The 21,097-nt window shown below is 41.7% G+C and overlaps 1 protein-coding gene across 6 annotated transcripts in view; it reads right to left on the reverse strand.

The window, feature by feature from the left end:
• Window positions 1–3,793: 3,793 nt before the first annotated feature.
• The window catches only part of FARP1 (FERM, ARH/RhoGEF and pleckstrin domain protein 1), a 213,156-nt gene continuing 195,852 nt past the window's right edge, over window positions 3,794–21,097 (reverse strand). For 5 of the 6 annotated variants that reach the window (XM_055803175.1, XM_055803174.1, XM_027788353.2 and 2 more), the window contains 10 exons: window positions 18,767–19,004; window positions 16,296–16,426; window positions 13,366–13,434; window positions 11,950–12,039; window positions 10,745–10,827; window positions 10,266–10,378; window positions 9,620–9,783; window positions 7,057–7,164; window positions 5,833–5,984; window positions 3,794–4,728 (listed from right to left, as the gene is read on the reverse strand). In XM_055803175.1, the coding sequence (XP_055659150.1) occupies window positions 4,647–4,728; window positions 5,833–5,984; window positions 7,057–7,164; window positions 9,620–9,783; window positions 10,266–10,378; window positions 10,745–10,827; window positions 11,950–12,039; window positions 13,366–13,434; window positions 16,296–16,426; window positions 18,767–19,004 (1,230 nt within the window). In that variant the 3' untranslated portion in view covers window positions 3,794–4,646. The other variant, XM_027788354.2, reaches the window with a different exon arrangement.

A 21,097-nucleotide genomic window follows, 5' to 3' on the forward strand; every position in this document is an offset into this window, starting at 1 on the left:
GCAAATTATTTTTGTAAGTTGCTGGAGAGGAGCTTAAACTATAGCACAAATCTGCAAGCTTGCTCTTTTTAACTGTGTTTTGCAGATGTGCTAATAATTGCACTGAGCATATGCAGTAGAAAAATTGTATGTAATGGTTTTCTGCCTTCTTTCAAAGCATGATTACAGAGGACAATTAAAGTGTGTATCTTGTTTTCTGTAATATTGCTGCCTGTTTATAACTGTGTATTAAAATTTTACTTTTGTCACTCTACACCAAGACAACAAAACTCCTTGTAAACGAAATGACCTAGAAATAAAGAAGGAAAAGTTTAATGAAATGTTGCTATTTGAGTGGTCAGTAAGAGGAGATTCGGGGGTCCCCTCCCAGGAGGGGATGCTCTTGCGGGTTTCTAGCTTAGTTATTGCCCACGTGTCAGTAATGGTAAGTAGAAAGCTTACGAATTTGTGTTCAGTTTTTAATGAAATAATCTCAGAATTTGTGCAAGAGAAAACTCTTGTTCAAACTCAGGCACATTCTCAGGAAGAACACTTGGGAGTATTTTTTTCTGTTGGGGAATTTAGTGAACTTATTTCTCACAGATGGCCTAACCACATGGAAAGTTGAGTTCTTTTCTTGATTGTGTTTGTTTTTTTGGGTTTTTTTTGTGGTTTTTTTTTCCTAATCTACACACACAAATGATTGATAGTGTACTGTTTTGGTTAAATATGTGCAGTTCTGTATTACAGTTTGTCCTGTAATAAGACAATGTGCCAATTTACAGATGGCAGCTATTTAAAGCCTGCTTTGTATTCCCCATCCTGCCAGCCCAGTGAAACTAATGAAGTGCTTACATAGAGTAGCATTAGCTTAACCCCAAACATCGCCGCCTTAATTACCCATAGAACCAGTGACAAACCATGTGACAGCTGCACTCCTGTAATTATATTTCATTACTATTTTCTGCTGTTCAAAGAACCGTATGTGTGCCATGTTGCCCATTTTTTTTTCCTCTGAACTTCACTGTGCCCCAGGGGGATGTTTGCGTGCTTTAGCAACTGGAGTTGTGTATCTGCGCATCCATGACTCTGTTCTGAGGGAGAAGACCATGTGGTTGGTCCTGTATAAAAAGGAAAAATGGTCAGAATTGGAGATTTCAGGTCTCGTTTCTGTTTTGTTCTTGGCTGATATAACAGCTGCATATTGTACCTGCTTTAGTCTCCAAAATGAGCTTTCCTTGCAAGAGCTCCTCTTTAGTCCAAGACCTTTATCAGGATTTCTGCAATCACAGCATGTTTTTTTCCTACCTTCTAATTTGCCTTTCAGGCTGTCATTTCTAGCTGGTCTCAGCTGAATTTACAAAGGCATTGAGGTCTCAACAGTACTTGATTAAAATTTTGTGAAAATAGGTAGGCCTGAGGTATATTAATAAATATGTCGTAATGAAAACTAAGTTAGCAGAGAAACGATGGAGGTGCTTAGTCTTGTGGAAAAAAAAAAATAGGCACAGCAGTCTAGGCTTTGCTGATCCCATTGCACGTGGTGCAACTTCCTATGGCAATAAAGTTCCTGTTTTGCTTCTATTTATTCATTATTCGAAGCTGGCAACTTTGTTCTTATCATGTTATCACTTAGCATCGTTCATACTAAGTAATAACAAGATTATATCTCTTAAAGTGACCAGTTTGAGGTTTTCCCACTGCTGAAACACAAGAATGGCGTACGTAGTCGTGGCCACTAACCTGGCACACGGTGACCCTGCCCGTCTCCACACCCCGCTCAGTTATACGGGCAGCAGTATGATGTGAATCAGGGTTAAAAATAAGTGGTTATCTGTTACAGCTTTCTAGTAAACTATGAGTTGTATTCATGCACATAGACTTCAACTGATTGTATGATATGACCAGCAAGAAAGTCGCTTTTATACCATTATTTCAGTTTTGGAGTAACCTTCGGAATAACAAACTAGAAAAATGCTGACAAATGACAGAAGTTCAAATGGTTCCATTTAAAAATTTTAAAATCACACTGGTAAAGAAGGAAAAAAGAATTATTTCAAACCTGTTTTCACCTCAAAAAGGTGAGAATGCAGAGCAATGAATCACGTGGATAGTCTGGAGCTGCATCTGCAGACTAGCTAGTCTCTGCTGTCATAATAAATAGAGCTGTATCTTGATCTTTGGCTTAGAAGTTACAGAAAAATTATTTTCCAAACTTACTTTGCATGAAAATGAAATACCTAGAAAAGGTGTTATCTGATTTCAGGAATGTAAATAAAAGCCTTTCTGTTGAGAGCTCAGAATAAGCTACTGAGCAGATAACAGCAATGAAGATTGTATCCAACAAGCCCCAGTGATCTAAAATAAAATTCAATTTCAGCTGAATTAAGGGCACGGCCCTCAATAGAATGTCAATTTTAAGGAGAAAAAAAAAAATCTTTCAGTGTTATCTGTAGCAATTGTAAAGGACAGACGTAGGGACCTAGCTTGTGAGGCTTTGCAGATACTATTTTAAAGCTCAGTAATAATTTTTTTTGAGCAGCCCTTTACTGTACTTCATGGCAGCATCACCGGCTGTTGCTGCTTCAGCTTTGTTTTTCCAGGCCTGCAGGCTGCTGCCCAGCTGCGGTTAATCTATGCTGTGTTATTTTTGCCTTTTCATCCCTATATCGATCATTGTTTACATTCCTAGTCGGCCTTAAAGCACTACAGTTCCTGTATGGTACCGGTTCACCGAGGTTGTTGAATTCACTTGCTTTGGCCCTACAGGGCAGGGTCACAGGCTTGGAATAGACCAGCCAGCGGGATCTGCAACTGCGAGTAAGGCCTCCTGATTTTTCTACCTGCTTTCTAAGTTTGTCCTTCATAGTGTCAGAAACAGACAGCGGTGATGCTGTAGGCTAGATGTGATTATATAGGTACTGATAGTCCTGTGGGGATAGCTAAGGAAAAGAGCAACTGGAAGAAGTTACTTGCCCAGGGATTTGAAAGTTTCCACACGGCTGAAGGAAAAACGCCAAAATCCTTGTTTCCCTTCCTCAGCGTGGCTCGGATTTGTCCCTGGGGACTGCTGCTTGTCGTAAGGGGTTAGGAGCCCAACCTTTTCTTGGATGGAGGCAGGCATGGATCTTTGGTTGGGGGGAGGAAGAGAAAGGCCTTACTGTCTCGAAACAGGAGTATGTATGATGGTATCATGAGGTATTTTATTCCCTTTTGCGAGCAAAGCTGTACGCCATTTTATACATCGCACACAGGTAAGCCATTAACAAAGTGAATAGCTAGACAAAGAAAAAGCAGGGGTAGAACGGTCCCAGCTTCCTCTCCCATACCTATATTGATGCCCCATCTGCCTAGCACTGTTTCCTCAACGGCCCATAATGGTGACGGATGTGTTTCTACCACGTTGAACTCTTGTTAATGGAAGTTTTAAGTCACCCCTGTGATGAAGCGTTTCTTAAAACGTAAGGAAAAGCATCTAAACATTGTAGACTTAGCGCTGCCAACCTTCTGAGTTGGGCCACCAGCTCATCCAAAATACGGTGCTGGCCAACGTTAAAGGCAGGTAAGCAAAACGGGTGTTTCGCTGCTGGCTGCGCCTGTTGCTCTGTGTACTGAGCACCAGGGGAGAGGGACAGACTGAAATTCCAACAAGAAACTGGAAGTCACACTAGGATGCGTAGCAGGCAGGATGACAACTTGGGGCTTCAGTAGTACCCCGGTGATTCAGATGCTGAAACACTCTACGAATTCATCACAAATAGCTGCGGTTGTTGTAGCATACAGGTTTTCTTTCAAGTTTGTAAAACGAACAGCAGAATGTCACCACAGCCTTTAATTTCTTCTTGTACATACCATTCACAGTACATTAACAGCCCAAATAATATTGCACTGGATTATTTTAAAAATTTTTCATCTTGCAAGTAGTATTCACTTTTCAAAGCCACCAGATGAACAATTTGGTCAACTTTCCACTAAGAAAATGGTTAGGTAAGAATCCCATACTTATACCACAAGGATTTGTAACCCCAAAGGGACGTGAGAACAAGCTGTAAACTGTTTCCTTGTTAAAGATAGAAAATTACTAATTTCTTGCTGATTAAATGTAGAAAGACTGGGAAAAAGAATGAAATCTGAAAGTTATCTCATTCCTGTGAGACTGCTTGCTGTATATATAATTATATTCTATACTGTGAAAGTCCATCTACATTTAAAAATCCAGCAGTCTACAGATTAACATGGAAAAAAAAAAATATATATTTTTATGAAAAGAGAAGAAATAGTGTGCCTCAGAGGGGAAAGTTTTCAGATTGTGAAGTAAATTGTTTTTTCTTTTAGGTGCAATCTTTGAGGCAACAAAATGTCTTTTGGCATTTGGCACTCTAATAAGGACAATATTTTAATACTGGCACAAGCTAAAAACAGCACAGAATGACAACACAAGACGTGAAACAAACCGCAGCCACTGGGATGATGGTAAGCTAGTTCAAACACACAGAGAACTTAAAACATTTTGCAGAGGAATTGTGAAAGTTTCTGCAAAACCATACTTATTTTTGTCTTTTACCAAATTGTAAGTTTCCCTGAACTTGGAGGGAGAAAAGAGTTTAAAATGTCCTCTAGAAAAATCAGCAGCTGCTGGACAATTGACACGGCGGCTTGTTTAGCCATCAATAGGCATGAGGCTCTTTATGACTCAGAGCTCGAGTGCGTGAGGCAGAGCTGGTGGCACTTCGGATCACTTCCATCCATCTGTGAGGAGGCACGAGGAGAGACACAAACACAAGAACGGTCAGTTCCTAAGGAAGGATTCCTTGAAAGACAGTCTGTGCTACTAGTTTTACACAGGTTTTATCTCCAGTGCCTACAGCAGCATCCTGCTCGCTACTTTACTCCTAAGTCTGTCTGAAGGCCAGAGGCTCTAGATCCAAATGCCTGCCAAAGGCACGGATGAAAGGAGGTTTAGAGAGGATAAACAGGGGCAATGGGACCCAAAAGTCACAAACTTGGAAGTTATTTTACTTGCTCTGCAGACACCAAATCTGTTGTTTTTTTTTCTGGATGGCCCAAGTGATGAGCAGTTGAGACCAACCACGCTTAATCCTAGAGGGAAAAAATGTAATTTAGCTGCAGTTCCTACTTCCTTTTACTAGAACTGAGAAAGGGCTTTTGTGTTTTTTTCCTATTCTACACATTTATTTAATCACATCTTTCCCACAATTTGCCTTATTTATAGTTTTAGGCTGACGTGGCTAAAACTTAGTAATCGCTTTCTTCAATAAGAGAGGACATTAAGATTTTTGACATGTTCAGTCTTCATATAAAAGAGCTAAATTGGTTCCCAGTACGAACAACCTCAGATCACAATTTAAGAGGAGTGCTGCCTGTTTCCTGGCTCTCTGTCAATCTGAAAATAAGTGGGAGGTATAAAAGTTGCATGCTGAAGTGGCACAAGTAGGTAGTATGAACAGCCGCTTCTGTGAAAAATTAGAATTCTATTTCAGGTATGGATTTACCATCCAGTTGTACTAGAGGGAATGAAGTTACTCTGAAGAGCTACTGAAGAGTCCTGTGAGCTGTTTACACGCTTCCTGAAGTGTGGGACCTGACGCTCCCTGTACAGCCAGCCTGATCAGTTCTGACTGGATGATTTCTGTACGTAGCACAGGTTTTGTAGCGATTCCCGTTACAGCTACCGCATCATCAAAACCAGCCACTTGGTTCTAGCATTATCAGGCTTAAAATTTCTTTTAAAATTTTAAAGGGTTCTTTCTCCAATTGTGCTGAACTACTTGCCTGTATTACTAAAGAAACCTGGAATTTTACAAAATGCTGTCTCACAGAAGACTGACTTACCTTTCAAATGTGTATTCACTTTCAGCCCTGAAGTAGTACACGTGGGATTTGAAATGCAGCTTGAACACATAATCTTTGTGAATGTTTTCAGATTCAGAAGGAATTGTAAGTGAATATCCCAGTAAAGGAAGGCTGGCTAAGGGATGATTGTCCTGAAAAAAACCAATGGAAAATGCTGTGAGATCAAATGCCCCTAAGTAAAGAGAACACAGAGGTAAAACGGAAGACAGATGCACGCTCATTTAAAGGTCGTGATTGCATTTCCACGCATGCATGGAAAAATACCAGCTTTATACAATCGCAGTGAACTTAATTGTCTGGTAGTTTCAGCTTGCCGATCTTTACAGACCCTTCTTGTAAGGATCTGCCACAGGCTGATCTTACCGGTATTTCCTCATATGAAAGGTGTCCCGAGATGTTGAACTTTAGCTGCTTTCAAATTGATGAACATAAAGCTCCATTGTTTGGCATCAACGGAGCGCCACATGTGTTCATCCTAGGCTTGCAAATTCCTACTCCTTTAGAAATTTATCAGCCACTCTGCAGCATTTACTGCTTAAGTCCTTACACTTCTGGCATAGGACGTGTGAACAAATCGTTTCTTTATCCTGCTTATACGTAGAATGTCCTACAATTAATTATTTTTTTTTTGTTTTAAGTGCAGAAACTATAGTTAAAGGTTTCTATAGAAATAGAAACATGATGTAGCAACTGGATTTATTTTTTGCGTATGGCCTGCTCAAACACAGAGATTCAAAAGTCCAACAGATTCTAGATTCTAGACAGAACCCCCCCTACTTTTGCAGTGGGATGTTGGCTGCTGTTCTCTCTTGTTTGACTTAAAGATCAGTAATGGTAAACAAAATGTATAAGTCACTAGTATGTTTTTTAACTGTGACAATCTCAGAATTTGTACAAGAGAAACCTCTTGTTTAAACTCGTGCCACAATTTCTGAGCAGTAGCAGTATCTGTTTTACTTTTAGGGATGATATGTACTGTTGAAAGTTTCAGGAAACAAGCACGTGTTCTTCAGTTGACAAGTGATCAGACGGAGAACATGCTCTGCTCCGTGTTCCAGTGGCAGTAAAGGCTGGGTAGGCATGCCCAGCGCTTCTGCTTCTCTTGCCTACAGCATCCCTGACTGATGTCCGCTTTTCTCTCCGTTACTGCCTTGAAAAAACAAAAGGTTTTCTCCAGCCACACATACTTATGCAGCCTGTTACCTGGTGCGATTTATAGAAGAACATACAGAAGTTGGTGAACACCACCCAGAGCTTCTGCCACCCATTGCTGTTCTTGAATTTTCTTAGGAGATTTCCAGACAGCTGGTTCTGAAACAGATCAAAAGTAGCCAAATGAAACAGTGAAAGATCCCCGCAGTTTAATTAACGTAAGAAAAATTATCTGCTCTTAATCTGGTTGTATGTGACCTTCTTGTATGTGAAAATGTTGTGGTTGAATGGACATATTTTTCTTCTGCATTTTTCTATTACAAAGTAGTACTTTGTGTAACACACTATTTTGTTTGTACCTGGGTACTTCCAAAAACTTCAGGCTGCTACACTAATTATTTTTCTTAAATTGAGGTGGCTTTTAGTAATATATTACTAAACATCAGTCTTCTTGTCCTAGTCTTTGTTCTTTTCAAATGGTACTTAAATAGAATGAAAACAGAAAGTCTGACATGAATTTGTGATGTAAAGGAAAATTATGACATACTTCAGAATTGCAGATAGAGACTGAGTGCTCAGTCCCCAGTGAGTTCACTTGGTAACTTTTCAAAGATTTCAAAAGCAAGGACTGTTAACCTTACTCTTAAGCCAGAGTTTGGGTATTTTAAAGAAAAAGGAGGAGGCAGCCATAACCAAGTACGAGTATTTATAATGGCTGGCTGAAGAAGCTGCTCTTCACATAGTGAAGATGTAAAGTCCAGTATCATTGTGCCTTGCAAATGAAGGGGAGCTCTCAGTGAATTATTCCTTACTTCCCATTCCTTGTTGACTGTAAAGGCTCTCACCTGGATCAAAATAGCTGTTTACGTCATTCTCTTTATATACTGCAAAAGCTAATAATTTAACCTGTAAAGTTTAATAGTCAAAGATGTATCTACTACAAATAAAATATTCTTGAAAACGTTCTGTTTTCACCAGTCTTGGATATACATTCGAGCCTTTGCTTTACATCATCCCATTCTCTGATATCTGGACTGCTGCCTCCTTGCCCTAAGTTACAGGTGTACTCCTTAATTTTCTGTTACCTCATTACTCTGGAGGATATCATAAAAGGACAGGCTTTGCATTCGGTACCAGCAGACATATGAAATGGAAACAGGCCGCTGATCACTGATCAGTCCAGCAGGTAGGGAAGTACAGTCACTGACAGAGAGAGGATCTTCTACCACGAGAGAGACAGAAAGGAGGGAGAGACACAAAGAAAATAAACGATAATGCTGAAGTGAGAGCCACCAACAGAATGATGTGAGCATGAGCGTAACCTGCCACGCATGGAAGAGCAGCGGAGCTGAAGATGTTTTCACAGAACAACGTATGTCTCCAGGGTGTGTTTGGTCTTTGCTGCTTTGGTTGCATTCACTTGAACAAAAATGGAATAATGAGCACAGATCTCCGACCAAAAGATTTGCCTAACTAAATGTTTTAATTGTTAGAATTAGTCACTGGTTTAAGTTTTATATCTATTTATAGTAAGCCCTCTGCTTAAGTGAAAAATACAAGACCTTGTTTCCACGCTGAACTATTCCTCCCTTGCAGGATATGAGGGTATAAAAAGCAAAAAATGCACCTGCATGGGATCGAAATGAGGCCCTACAGTCAAGTGTTTTCTAGTACAGAATAATTTCCTTCTGTCGTATTTCAGCAAAAATCTCCTGTTTAAAAACAGAGGCAGTTACACAAGCTACGGATATGGTCTGTCCTTGCCTCTCTACATTCAGCATCAGTATGTCTTCTCTAGAGCAATGACGGCCTAATTAACGTCTGAGGACTGCCTTGTGAGTGCAAGTTGACTCAGCTTTAAGATGCCTTTAACTGTTTTCATTAACCATAAATTTCCATTTGATGAGTTCTGTGATAACGTACTCTGAGCTCCCTGGAGACTCCTGGGTGAAGGAAGGGCACCCTAAGCAGGCTCACCACCTCATCCTAAAACCTACACTGAACTAGGAGTCTTCTGTTTTAATCTTTGAAAAGTCAACGTCTGCATCTCATCTATGGAGTACAGAATTAATGAATGTGTATAAAATTGGCTTAGCTGTGATCAGGGGGGAAAAAAGGATTTTTATTTTGGGGTGGAAAACGCAAATAAAGAAAAAGCAGATGAGACTGAGCAATGAGACAAGGTTCCAGAAAAGATGGCTAGGTAAAGAAGGTACGTTAGTAATACACGTATTTTAAACTCTGGCTGCAGCAGCTAAAGACAATATCCTTTCAGCTCGAGCAATGACTTAATGCCTCTGTAACTTAAAGCATTAAGACAGTTTAACCTGCTGTAAATTTTAAAGGGCATCAGCATTTTTTTTGGACAGTTACTTCTATGACAATTACTGCTCGAACTGATTTTACAAAGATGCGCTAAGGGAGCAAATAGATGTTTCTTGACTGATGATTTATGCCATCATTTGAGGATACGGGAGTCAGTTTAATAGGTGTGCCTGAAACTTCCTCAGAAGGAGACAATGGAATAGTGCGCTTATTAAGGAGGAGCAAAAAGGAAATTGTCATTCAAGAGCGAGTCTGGAAGCTGCAGTTCAGATTGTTCTGAGGCAGATACCTCCACAGCAATACTAAAGTCGATCATTGAAACACTGGTATTTCTGTGCCAGCAGACGTGCACCGTAGTGTTGCCACGGTGTGGTGACTGACGTTCGAGTGAGGTGCGGGATGCACTGAGGTCGTCCTCAGATTCCTGGTCTACAGTAGTTTCATCAGGAGACTCTATGAAATGCAGGGAAAAAGCATCTTTCTTCCTCTATGCAACAACATATATAATTGGAAAAATTAAACAAATCAATTCTGTCCACAATATTGTGAACTAATTTTAAAACACAATTTTAGAAATAATTTTGTGCTGATGTTAAGTAGAATTTTTTTTCCCACGTGTTTCTGAAAGTGTTAGAATCAAAGACTAACTACCGTGCTTTGTTGGTGCTTTTAATACCTTCCAAGGACAGGCACTGCTCAAATCTTGTTAAATAGTTCCTGGAATCATTATGCTTAAGTCACTTCTCTATTCAGTGAAATTTTCTGCTAACATCAACAAGAACGTTAAAATGGCACATATATATCTATATGTACATAAATCAACTTCAAATGTATCAGTTTGACCTGTGGCCAGCACTTTTCACCACTTTGCTTAGAAGCAATCACCAATCATACTGACAAAAGTGAGTAAAACCTGCTCTCTAGCCTTTACTTACTGTTGTCAGGCGGACTGCTGGCCAGTAACTCTGGGGCAGGGCCACTGCTTTTCTCTGCCAGGTCTATCGCCATCTGAATGTCCTCAGTCCATTTGTCCATTTCAGCGCGGGTACTAACAATGAAAATGCAGGTTTTATTCACTTTCATAAAGCCTGAAAGCAAACTCTTAAGAATCAGTCACAAGCTGGGCTTACTTGTAATTTAAATAAATAAATTCAGATACGAGATGCTCGTTTTTTTTCCCCTAATAACTTAAAAGTTTTGGTTCCAACTTGTATAATCGCCACTGTTTTGTCCCATTCACCTTTTTTTTTTTTAAATTATTATTTCTAAGTGGATTTCACAGAAGAATATACCTTTGAAATTGTTTTAGGAGCAAATCCAAACAAAATGACGCCTCTCTGCTTTTCTATCTGCCCCACTGTGAAAGCTGCAGAGAAATACAGTTTATACAGGCATGTTGTCTCTACTGAATTACCTTGCAGCAACAACGATGGACTGGTGTTGACCTCGTAGTGTTAGGCAATGAGGAACCCCCCATTCCTCTTCACTTTCTTCTATCTGAGAGATAAAAGCCCAAATGCAGTCAGATTGCAGGAAGTATGTATTTCTTAAGGTGAAACAGCGACCTGAACAAGCTCTTACCATTGGGGAAAAGAAAACGAAGAGAAATGTTCACAAATAACAGTTTTGAGCTAGGTATTCAGAAAAAAAGTGGTGGCTGTTGGAAAAGCAGTAAGTTCTGCGGTAACCTCTTAAACCAAAAGCACGTCTTTGTCTGCTTTGTGTCAAAGAAAAAAAGGAAAATAGTGGTATTTTCATCAGAAGACTGATTCATCATACAAAAGGGTGTGTTAAGTCTGGGAGTGCTCTGAACACTGCAGCACCACACAGTTCTGTTGTGAACAAGTCTGTGCCAAATGAACACCAACAATTGAGTAGATTCCTAAAAGTGCTAGATAAAACTTGAAGCCTTGCAGATGTTTAGAGATATTCAGGTACTGTGGTAGTGATTACCTAACTCTGTTCTCAGGAAAGCAGTACGCAACAGATACAAACCCATGAGAAGTTCCAGTGAAAATAACAGGGGGAATGAAAGTGTTTTGAAACTAGCAAAAATATTTTTGAAATCATATAAGAAGATTTAAGTGGTGCTATTGCCTTGAATTGGCTGTTTTCCAAAAGAATTGCAACGAGAGCTCCAAATGACATACTGCTGCCAGTTTCCCACTATTTTGGCTTTAAGATCCAGAGCTGAAAACATTAGGAAATGGTTTCTTTTTTATAGAAATTTTAGATTGTTGCTACTGTTCACTTGCCTTGCACGGTGTGTCTATAAGCAGTTGGTGATCAATTACTTGTAAAGGATCATGGTTAAATTTATGGCTTTAAAAAAATAAAGAATCCATGTCATGAGAAGTTTTGCAGTATGAGGAAGCTGCCCTGCAGAATGCTTCTTCCCCCCACCCCCTTTTGCTCTATAATCACCTTTGCATAGAATGCTGCATGAACACGTGCCGAACCCCACAGAGCCCGTTAGTGCAGAATGTAACCACAGCTTCTCTGAGTCAGAGAACAGCCTTTCGCTGCTGCTTTCAGTCCAGCAGAAATTCATCAAGCAATTAATATGGGAACATACACAGCCGGTTAAGCGTGAATCCCTGAAGCTCTCGCAATACTTACTGTCATGCTGTATAGTGGAAGATGCCCATGGACTTTAAACTGATTTGATGCTGTCAGGCCTCTACTTGTGTACAACAAGATATCATTAAACTAAAAAGCAAGAACAAGCATTATTAGAATGATGTCAACATGTACGTATGTAGAAAAAAAAATAATTCAGAATGGTAAATATGGGAAAGCTAGCCAGTACTCGCTATTTATATGGCAGTTCTCATGCATGGATCCAAAATACTGGTTTCCACAATAATATTGTGGCACCTAGTATTAACACCTGTTATTTTCCCTGCCTGCCTTCCCAGCTAGTCTCAGTCATGTTCCCACAATTTTCCGCCGTCTTTCTTCTGATGCCTTCTAACATTCCCTTTGTGATCTCTGGGTCAGAAGTAACAAGCCACAGCAGCAGCCAAACCAAGCAGTACCTTTCACACTCTGATGCACTTTGAAGCTATGGAAGGTAAGTGTGTTTCACCAACATTTTCTTCTGATTTGTGTGGAAAGATAAGCTAGCATGCTCAAGAGAGGTGTGTGTAACTTAACTCTTATGAAGTAAGTGGGTATCTATTACTCCCCATATTCAGAAGGAAGCTGGGAGACCTGTTTTAAGGTAGATGGCTTTAGGCTGGAAGTATCAAGGTTAAGAGACTGAGTATCTCGGCTTGTAGAGCTTCCTGCATGTAACAGCAGTTGTCGAAAGCATGTCAAGTGAGCGCCTGCATTTTGTTGCCATATATTTTCACTGTACCACCTGGGTCAAAGGATGTTTTTTCTCAAACCAGACGGCTGCATCAAGAAAATAACACTCTGTGGTATGAAACAGAGCTCTCACAGAGCCTTCTACAATCCAATAGCAATAATGCATGAAGCTATGTGGATCAGCCACTAGAGGGGGATTTAATTTTGCCAATGACGATGCATGTATTTGGAGTCCCAGAACATTGACCCAGGACTTCACTTCCAAAACGATTTTGGTGCTTGAGACAAACCAAAGGCTTCTTTGACAGCCTGAGGAACTGACTTGAGATTCTAGTCTCAGCTTTTTAATGTTTTATACAGATGTAATATCGAGGCATCGCCTGGTAACAAGTATTGTGGCATGTGAGAAAATACGCACCGTATTCATTGGGCTTCCTCTTTAGTGCCTTTAAAGGCAGAGGATAACCCTACCCAGAAGATTTAGTGGTTATATCTTAGGCTCATTTGAAAGATTAAATGTCAAACATGTAAAACCTAGTACACTCACAAGCTTTTCTACAGACCCACTGTTGTTTTGCATACAAGCAACCACGGAAGTATTTTCCTGCCACGCTGTACTGACTCTTTAATGTTGAACATTAAACGCAACTCTTTCAAAGGATGTCTAGTAGTTGTCTATAGGCACACTTCATGAAACTAAAGAGAAACTGTCTTCTTGCTTACCAGAAAGAACATCCGTTGCTGTAAACCTTTACCAGACAACTTACTAAGACTGCCCAGTCTAATGAACTCCTGTGGGAAACAAATACAAAACAAGTATGTATCTTCTGCAAAAATTTGAGCATTTTTTATTCTGCAAACGTAAATATGACTCCTTTGTCACAGGACTCACTTGACTATCAGTCACTAAGACTTTGTTTTCTTGATTAAGTATGTTAAAAACCTTATTTATAGGATAGTTTCTTTCCACTTGTAACTGTCTTTTGTGATAAACTCCTCCACAGTCTTTCATTCTAAGGACATTCAGCTAAGGAACGCTGATTCCTGCAGACAGCTCCCTCTCTCATCAGTTCTGAATGAGTATTTTTCATAGTACAAATGATGGAAAAACTAGTGATAAGCTGGCCTTTGTGTTACTGGTTAGCCAGTGGTAAGTTTCTGTTGTGCATGTGGCATACATAGGTCTTCACCCAGGTGTAAAATCAGCTACGCAAATCAACATTGCCATCAGCAGCAGAAAAAGGAGGAAATTTGTCTGGCAGCGCGAGTTATCCTAGTACCATCTATGTCATCTAATACAGTACATTAATTCAGATCAAACTGTTTAAGAATGTTTAGCAATGGAATTATAGGAAAAGTAACGCATCTGAAGCTTTCAAAGTGCTGGATTTTCTGGGTTTACTGTGAACTGTACTGTAACTCACCCTTCTACTTACCTGAAACTTGTGAAAACCCCATTTTTCAGTCACTCTCTCCAGCTTCCACCAGGAGGTTTATATTTATTTATTACATTCTTTTAAGGCCATTCAATTCATAATTGTGCATGTAAAAGGCATATAAAGCATCAGAATCACCTGCAGCTTTGGAATAAACTGGCTGTCTTAAGATCAATCTGTTCAGAGGGACACTTTGGTTGCCTTAGTGTCGCTGTGATGTATCCAGTACCACTAGCTGCATTGCATAGGGGCTAAGGGGTGGAAAAAGTGCCTAGAGGTTCTCTCTCTGTCATGGTAGGCTCATCGTACCGGAAAGGCCACTGGAAGCTATGTCGGCCACCAGAGAATATTAATCATAACTACTATTTATACGGCACTGCCTAATAGCCACTAGCAGGCTTAGTGCCACCATGGCAAGCGCTGTGCAAACACACGAATCAAGAGCTGCATTCACTGCGCTCTGCAAGCACGGCCGACCACGGGATTTTAATGTCCAATATAGGAACCAGCTCGGTGGCAGCAGAGACCTCACCGAAGAGGATGGCCACCTGCAGCCTCCTTTAGCACACCTGAGTCACCAGCCTAACACGAGACTTCTCCTTTGAGACATGGAGTTCAGTCCCCTTCGGGTAACCCAGCTCACGGGTGACAGTGGCATTTGCCTCCCTGCCTGGTGTGTGCTGGCTCAGGGACTTCAGTCAGAGCCAGGAGAGTGGCCAAACGGCGGCAAGCAGCAACATTCTGGGCACATGCCAGAGCGTGGTGGCCAATGACTTTTGCCTTTGGCAGGCAAACACCCTCTGCCCCCCATCTGCTTTTTTTCTTGAACTTCCTCGGACAGAAAGACTGCTTGGCCTTTAAACAGAATAGGGTGGCAGAAACACCCGATGACAGCATTTAATTTCATGTGATAGAGAGATGCACAGGCTGTGAAATGTCCCAAGGGGCTTGCCAAGGAAGCGAATGTGCCGTGTGGATCACTGGAAGGAGGCATGAGCCGTGGCAGCTGCTTGGGAGACAGGGAAGAGGCAAAGTGAGGCAGCGGGGAACAGCCACAAATCCAGAAATAATTGTGCTCGGCACTGCCTTCCCAACGGGACATCACCTTCAACCCCCTTTTTCTAAATGTCTGAATCCTTAAAACGAACTACACCCTAGAGAGCTCAGCCAGCTGCCTCTGTCACGACCCTGTGGTGGCACTAGACACGGCCATGGCATGGCAAGCAGACCCCAAGCTGCGGCTGTCACTGAGCCACGCTCTGGCCATCCCACAGGGGTGTGTCAGGGCTGGATGGCCGGGCTGCAGGGCAAGTTCAAGTGCTGCCATATTTGCAGCTTAATGCAAAACTCATCTTTTTTTTTTTTTTTTTTCAGGCTATTTCCCAGAAACACATAAGGGGCAAGTGATGCATTTTTCCATGGCATTTCAGTTGCTGCAAGTAGTGTTTTTCCGAATTACACACAAAAGTCGGGGAGTGGGGAGGAAATTACAACAACAAACAACTCTCAACTTTGCACACACAGATAAGTGTGCCTAGAAAAGTAAAAAAAGCTACAAATATTACACTGAGGCTCATTTATTCTGAAATAAGCCTCACTTTTTTTAAAAAAAACCATGACAAATGAGAAAGAGATGTTGGTATTTCTATACCAGAATTAAGAGTGTTTATTTAAGGCAACACTTTTAACTAAATATAACTAAAAAATTATCACCTAACATTACCTGTAGACTAAAAAGACTGCTCATATCTGGGGCTGTAAGTTTCAAAGCTAGGCGTCATGAAAGGGCTGAAGGTCCTCCAGCATGAATTTCTTTCTTCCCTTTAATCTACCGTGCTCTAGCATTGAGGGTTGGAAAAAACAAAGGGCAGCAAGAAATGAGGGAGTGTGCAATTGCTCAAGCTCTGAATGCTGTGATAAATGCTGTTTTTTACCGCCTCTATTGTAACAGATGCTTGGAATTGCCTACAACCATCCAAACCTACACATAACATAAACCTAATATAATCAGTAAAAAGGTAATAAAGATGATTGCCTCCTCCTGCTTTAAAGGCTGCTGTGTTCTATGGTATTGTTACGTTTACATTTGAGAGTGTTTGGTGAGAGAAAACCGTATGAGGAAACTCAGTTTCACAGCTGCTCCTGATAAATAGGTTTATAAAACATACCTAATGCTTTGAAATTGTACCAGACTTTGATCACAACTCTGCTACTTACCCTTCCTGGGATCACCAGATTGTCTATGCCTATCAAGTCTTTCTTGAGTTCGTGCAGCTTCTGGAAGTTCTCCATCTTTATCATATTGCCATGGAGCTGAGCCACCACTTCAGAAATCTCAGCCAAAGCAGCTAGATGGACAAAACCATAAAATGCTTATTAAAAATTTACAAGAATGTTCAAAAGAAAGATGGCTTTTGTCTGCAGCACCCAGATCATGAACATCACCTTTCCTGTATTACCCTTCTCCTTCAGAGTGTAAAGCTCCCCAGGCAGACTAAAAACCACAGACTCTGGACATCATCTTACAGAGGGGAAGGGAGAGGGTGGAGTGTCGTAATGAGGAGACAATCTATTTCCCCAACAAAAAGTGTGCTCTGTTTTAGCCCCAGGAACTTTGTAGGAATAATCGAGCCAACTCAGAACACCAATGAATGGGTTCTCCTAAAGGACTTAATTTTTTACCTCTCCAATTAATCTAGGGATCTTCTCTATGCTTGAACAAATCTAAACAAGCATTTTTCCCCCTGCCTGCAGCACACTGGGTCAGGTTCGTATTTGAAAACACCAGGACACGGCAGTGTCCTTTACTGTTACCATCTCAGATGGTAAGCACAGGAATTTGGGGGTTTGTCATCAGTCCCAGGAACGAGAACAACTAAAAGGGCTGCATGTTGCTGAGTTGCATCACGGCTCTACTTCATTCTCTCCAAAGACATTATCAACAATGGGTGACCTAACAGCTGGGAGTGATTTTCCTAAGGAAAATCTCCATTGTTGAGGAGGATTTTTGCTGTGTGAAGAAGGATCAGGTGGACCACAGGAGGAAGCAGACACTACAAAGTCCCACTCTGTGGCAGCAGAAGCCAAATCAAGTGCAGGGCTGCTTCCAATCTGCTTCCCACGTTCTGTCTTTTTGCTGTGTAAACGACGGAGTAAGTCAGTTCAGACTAAGCTGAAAATCACTTCACAACGTTATCTTTCCTGGGTGACCAGCTCATGGGCTGCCTCCCTGTGCCACCACGTATGTATGTGAACACCAGCCTTGACACTCCTGAATGAACAAGCAGTTTCTGAATGGGCCAAACAACCTGACTGAATTCAGTGCTAGAAGAGCAGTTTCAGCCACCTGTGTTTAAAAATATGGGCAAGGGAACAGTGACAGCGGTTCTTCCTTCCTACATCATTGCTCAGTGCACAGAGCACATCCACCTGCTAGTGGAAGACCTGTGCTCTGCTGGGATTTGCATCCACACCTTCCCTCTTTTTTTTTTTTTTTTTTTGCTTCCTTTATACTCTGACCTTTAACAAAAATCTGCAAACACCTTAGTAAAAGACTGATCCCAGGCTGAGGGTGTCTGAGGCACACTGTTGTTCTCATGCTCTCTTATTTTCACCCCTGAATCCTGTGTTTGTATCCATTTCAAAAGTGGAGCAGGAATCAAACCTTCGTGGCTGCTGCACTGTCTGGGGAGGTGGGAATGGACACATCATCCTCATCACCTTGCCTTGGCTAAAAGGAACGAAGGGACCACTTGCTGCATTCCTTGAGATCATTCAGGCAGTAGCTACATTTAGGCAAACATCTGTGTCACGCAGCACTTCAGTGCCACAGACCTCTGTGGCATTTCCTATTGCTACAGGTCAAGTTACCTCTGTATTTTGTGCACTGCCTGCCCTGGGTCTCCTCACACGGCACCCAAGGGACCTTAGCCAGCTAACACCTTACAGCTGGGAGCAGTCACGCAGAGCATTGCTCCCTGCCCAAGTCCTTCCGTGGATCTGCACCGAGTGCTAACTGTATAGATAACACAGTTACCCTTAAATGTAAGATAGCTTACAGTGGGGGATGGGTAAGAAAGGAGGAAAACAAATCATCAGAAATAGCAGGCAGTGAGTTCAGACTACAGGAGGAAAATTTCTTCACATTTGGAAAATAAACCATGTTGGCAGCTTTGAGTTCCTGAAACAAATCAGGAAAACCGTAACAGAGCAAACCGCATACCTGGGAAACAAACCCAAATAACGTTAACTTAAGGACATAATAATAGCAGGCATACTGGGTCAGACCTAGAGTTCACCTGGGCCATCATTCTGTGTTCCCAGAGGATCTCTAGGGAAAGCTAGGAACAAGACAAGCACTCATGGTTTGTTCCCTGTGCCCTCTCCTAACCTCCCAACTGTTTTGCTCAAGCTATTTCCTGAACTGCGTGCCATCTCTGTGTGTTTAATAACCCCCAGCAGATTTCTCTTCCAAGTACTTGTCCAGCCTGTGACATAATGCATATATACAAGAGCAACCTCAATCCTACCATTTCTGGTCTTTCGAGCGCTAGATTTTGCAGCTCAATCCTCTTTCAATGTAGGCTTAAAAAAATAAAAGTGGGGTTTTTTTTGTCCAACCGTGCATCTCTAATGAATTTGGATGCCATTACCCAGCTCCAGGAACTGGCGTCTTTTCTCTTACTTACCTCTTGAATCCCTGAAGTCTACGTGGCTTGGTGGGTAGTGTTTGCAAAGCCTCTCCATTATCTGCTTGTAGTGCATAAGCCTGTGTAAAGGTCTGAGAAGGAAGGTATTGAGAGGCAAGTAGCAGACTTTCTGTAGCTCAAAATCTCTGCAAAAGGTCTCCAGCTTGCGAGAGTTCTTGATGCCGTTCTCCAGCTCCACTAAAATCTCATTGTGCTTCCGCAGGTGAATTGTCAGTTGCTTACATGCACAAAGAAAAGAGCATGTGGTAGAGCTCTTAGCAATCACTGTGAGACATGACTCAGCCCAAACCTATTCCAATACAAAAATCCAACTAGCACAGCAGTTGGGATCTTGCAAACAAAATCACTGCACAACAGAATGGCTCTGATATTCACTTGGAGAGATGGCATTACTCATTTGAAGTACACACACCCCCAACCCCTCTGCATTCTCTGTAAAACAAAAGTACACCGGTAAACAAAACTATATCTCCTATCGGTGAGAAATCCAAAGGCAAGGAGATAAGACGAACATAGCTCATGCAAGTAGGTGCAATAGGGAGAGAGCCAGACGATGCAAAAGCAGAGAGAGGAAACAAAATGGGATTTTCTAGGAGGATGAAGGGATTTAGCTGCCTCTGTTCCCTTAGGTGCTTCTGGGGAACTGAGATGGGGGCAAATGGACTTCCAGCTTCTGCTCCCCTGTTATTAAGGAGAAGTTGCATCTCCTGGGAATCCAAACACACACAAAGACAGAGGCATTGTTCGACAGAAATGGGTACGTTAGAGTTCTCCATCCTTGGATTACATCCTCTTCTCCTTAGTGCAGCCTCTGAGATGATCCCACTGGCAGCAGGGGAGTTATGCACCAGCAAGTGAATGAGGTTTGCATGAAACAACTTCATTTAGGTCTCAGTATCACAGACATTCACGAGTCCCATTTAAAACAATGGTACAGTATTTTTTTTGAACAATTAACACAGGGGCTTCATTTGTGTTTTGCAAAAAGTCAACTGGTGCTTCAGGATGCACAGACCTTCTCTGAGCAGCCAAATAACCTCTCCCAGTACCCGGTAGAATATTAACCAGGAACAAAAAGAAATTAAATGCATATGTTGAATGGACCTGAGAAGAAAGTTCAGCTTCATCTAAAGCTTGTGCTTTCTGACACATTTCTAATCAACTCTCTCTCTCCTGTGATTTGTGACATCTCTACAAGAAACATACCTTCCCTACAGCCAAGCTGCTTCCTTCATACACTGCATGTTCATTTTACAAACCTGTAACTTGGGCAAAGACACAGCAGACCCTCTGGACTACTACAGATGCTGCCCATTAATTACTTGCGCTGTTAATTCCTTTTCTGTGTTAATCAAACAAGCAGTGTCACTTTTCAGGTCTTTTACCAGGTCTCATAATAAATATGTGGTTTTAACTAACTGTGCAGTTCAAGTCAAACTGGGTTTTGCCTCCTTCCTCCCTGTATCTGTGCTCATCAGTGGTGGCAGATCTCAAAGCAAATGAAGAAAATCCTCTGATGGCAAAGGGTGAAAACACACCGACAGGTCTAAGTTACAGCGAGGATTGTACACTGCCTTTAGACTAGTGCCACAGAAGGACCTGCAGGCAGCGAAGGACAGACAATTTAATGTTGTAAGGTACCAAGAGCAGAAGCAGCGTCTGTCAGAGGCTTTCTGTGATTCCAAAAACTGTTTGTGCAAAGGTGCATACTTCTTGAGAGCAGCGATGAAGGCAGAAAAGTCCCCTCTGCATTTCTTCCCATGCATCTGAACTGTGGCTTGAGAGTAAAAAGCAGTTCCCACTAAGTACACTGCAGAAAGGGTAAGGCTCGCTTGCTGGTGACAAAGCTGTCTGTGCTGGGCACTGTTTATCAAGATCTCTGTGTTCCTTTTTTCTGATTTGCTGTATAATCACTTACACGTCACCTAATTTCTCTGCATCTCTCTCTCTGTCTTTCTGAAAGATAAGCCTAGTACTAATGAACATCTCAGGAGAGCTGTAAAGATTAAACCACCCTTTCCTCCAGCCAAGGCCTCAAGGCTGCTCCATTTACTAACTGAAGAATGCCAGAGTGGCAATCACCATGGTAAGATGTATTGGATAGTTCTGAAAGCACCTGAGATCCACATGCCAAAGGTGCAGTGCCATGTTTTGCCGCACACTGACCTGGATGCATGCAGAGGAATGGAGGCAGTGGGTCGATCAGCATTGCTAACACGCAGCTGTGGCCTTGCCTCAGAGGGGTGGGTTGATTGACATGGACGATGTGCAGCTGTAGCTCGTCCCGCTAAGTGGTTAAATAGCTCTGAG

This window comes from Falco peregrinus, chromosome 4, assembly GCF_023634155.1.
Source record: "Falco peregrinus isolate bFalPer1 chromosome 4, bFalPer1.pri, whole genome shotgun sequence".
Classification (NCBI taxonomy): Eukaryota; Metazoa; Chordata; class Aves; order Falconiformes; family Falconidae; genus Falco; species Falco peregrinus.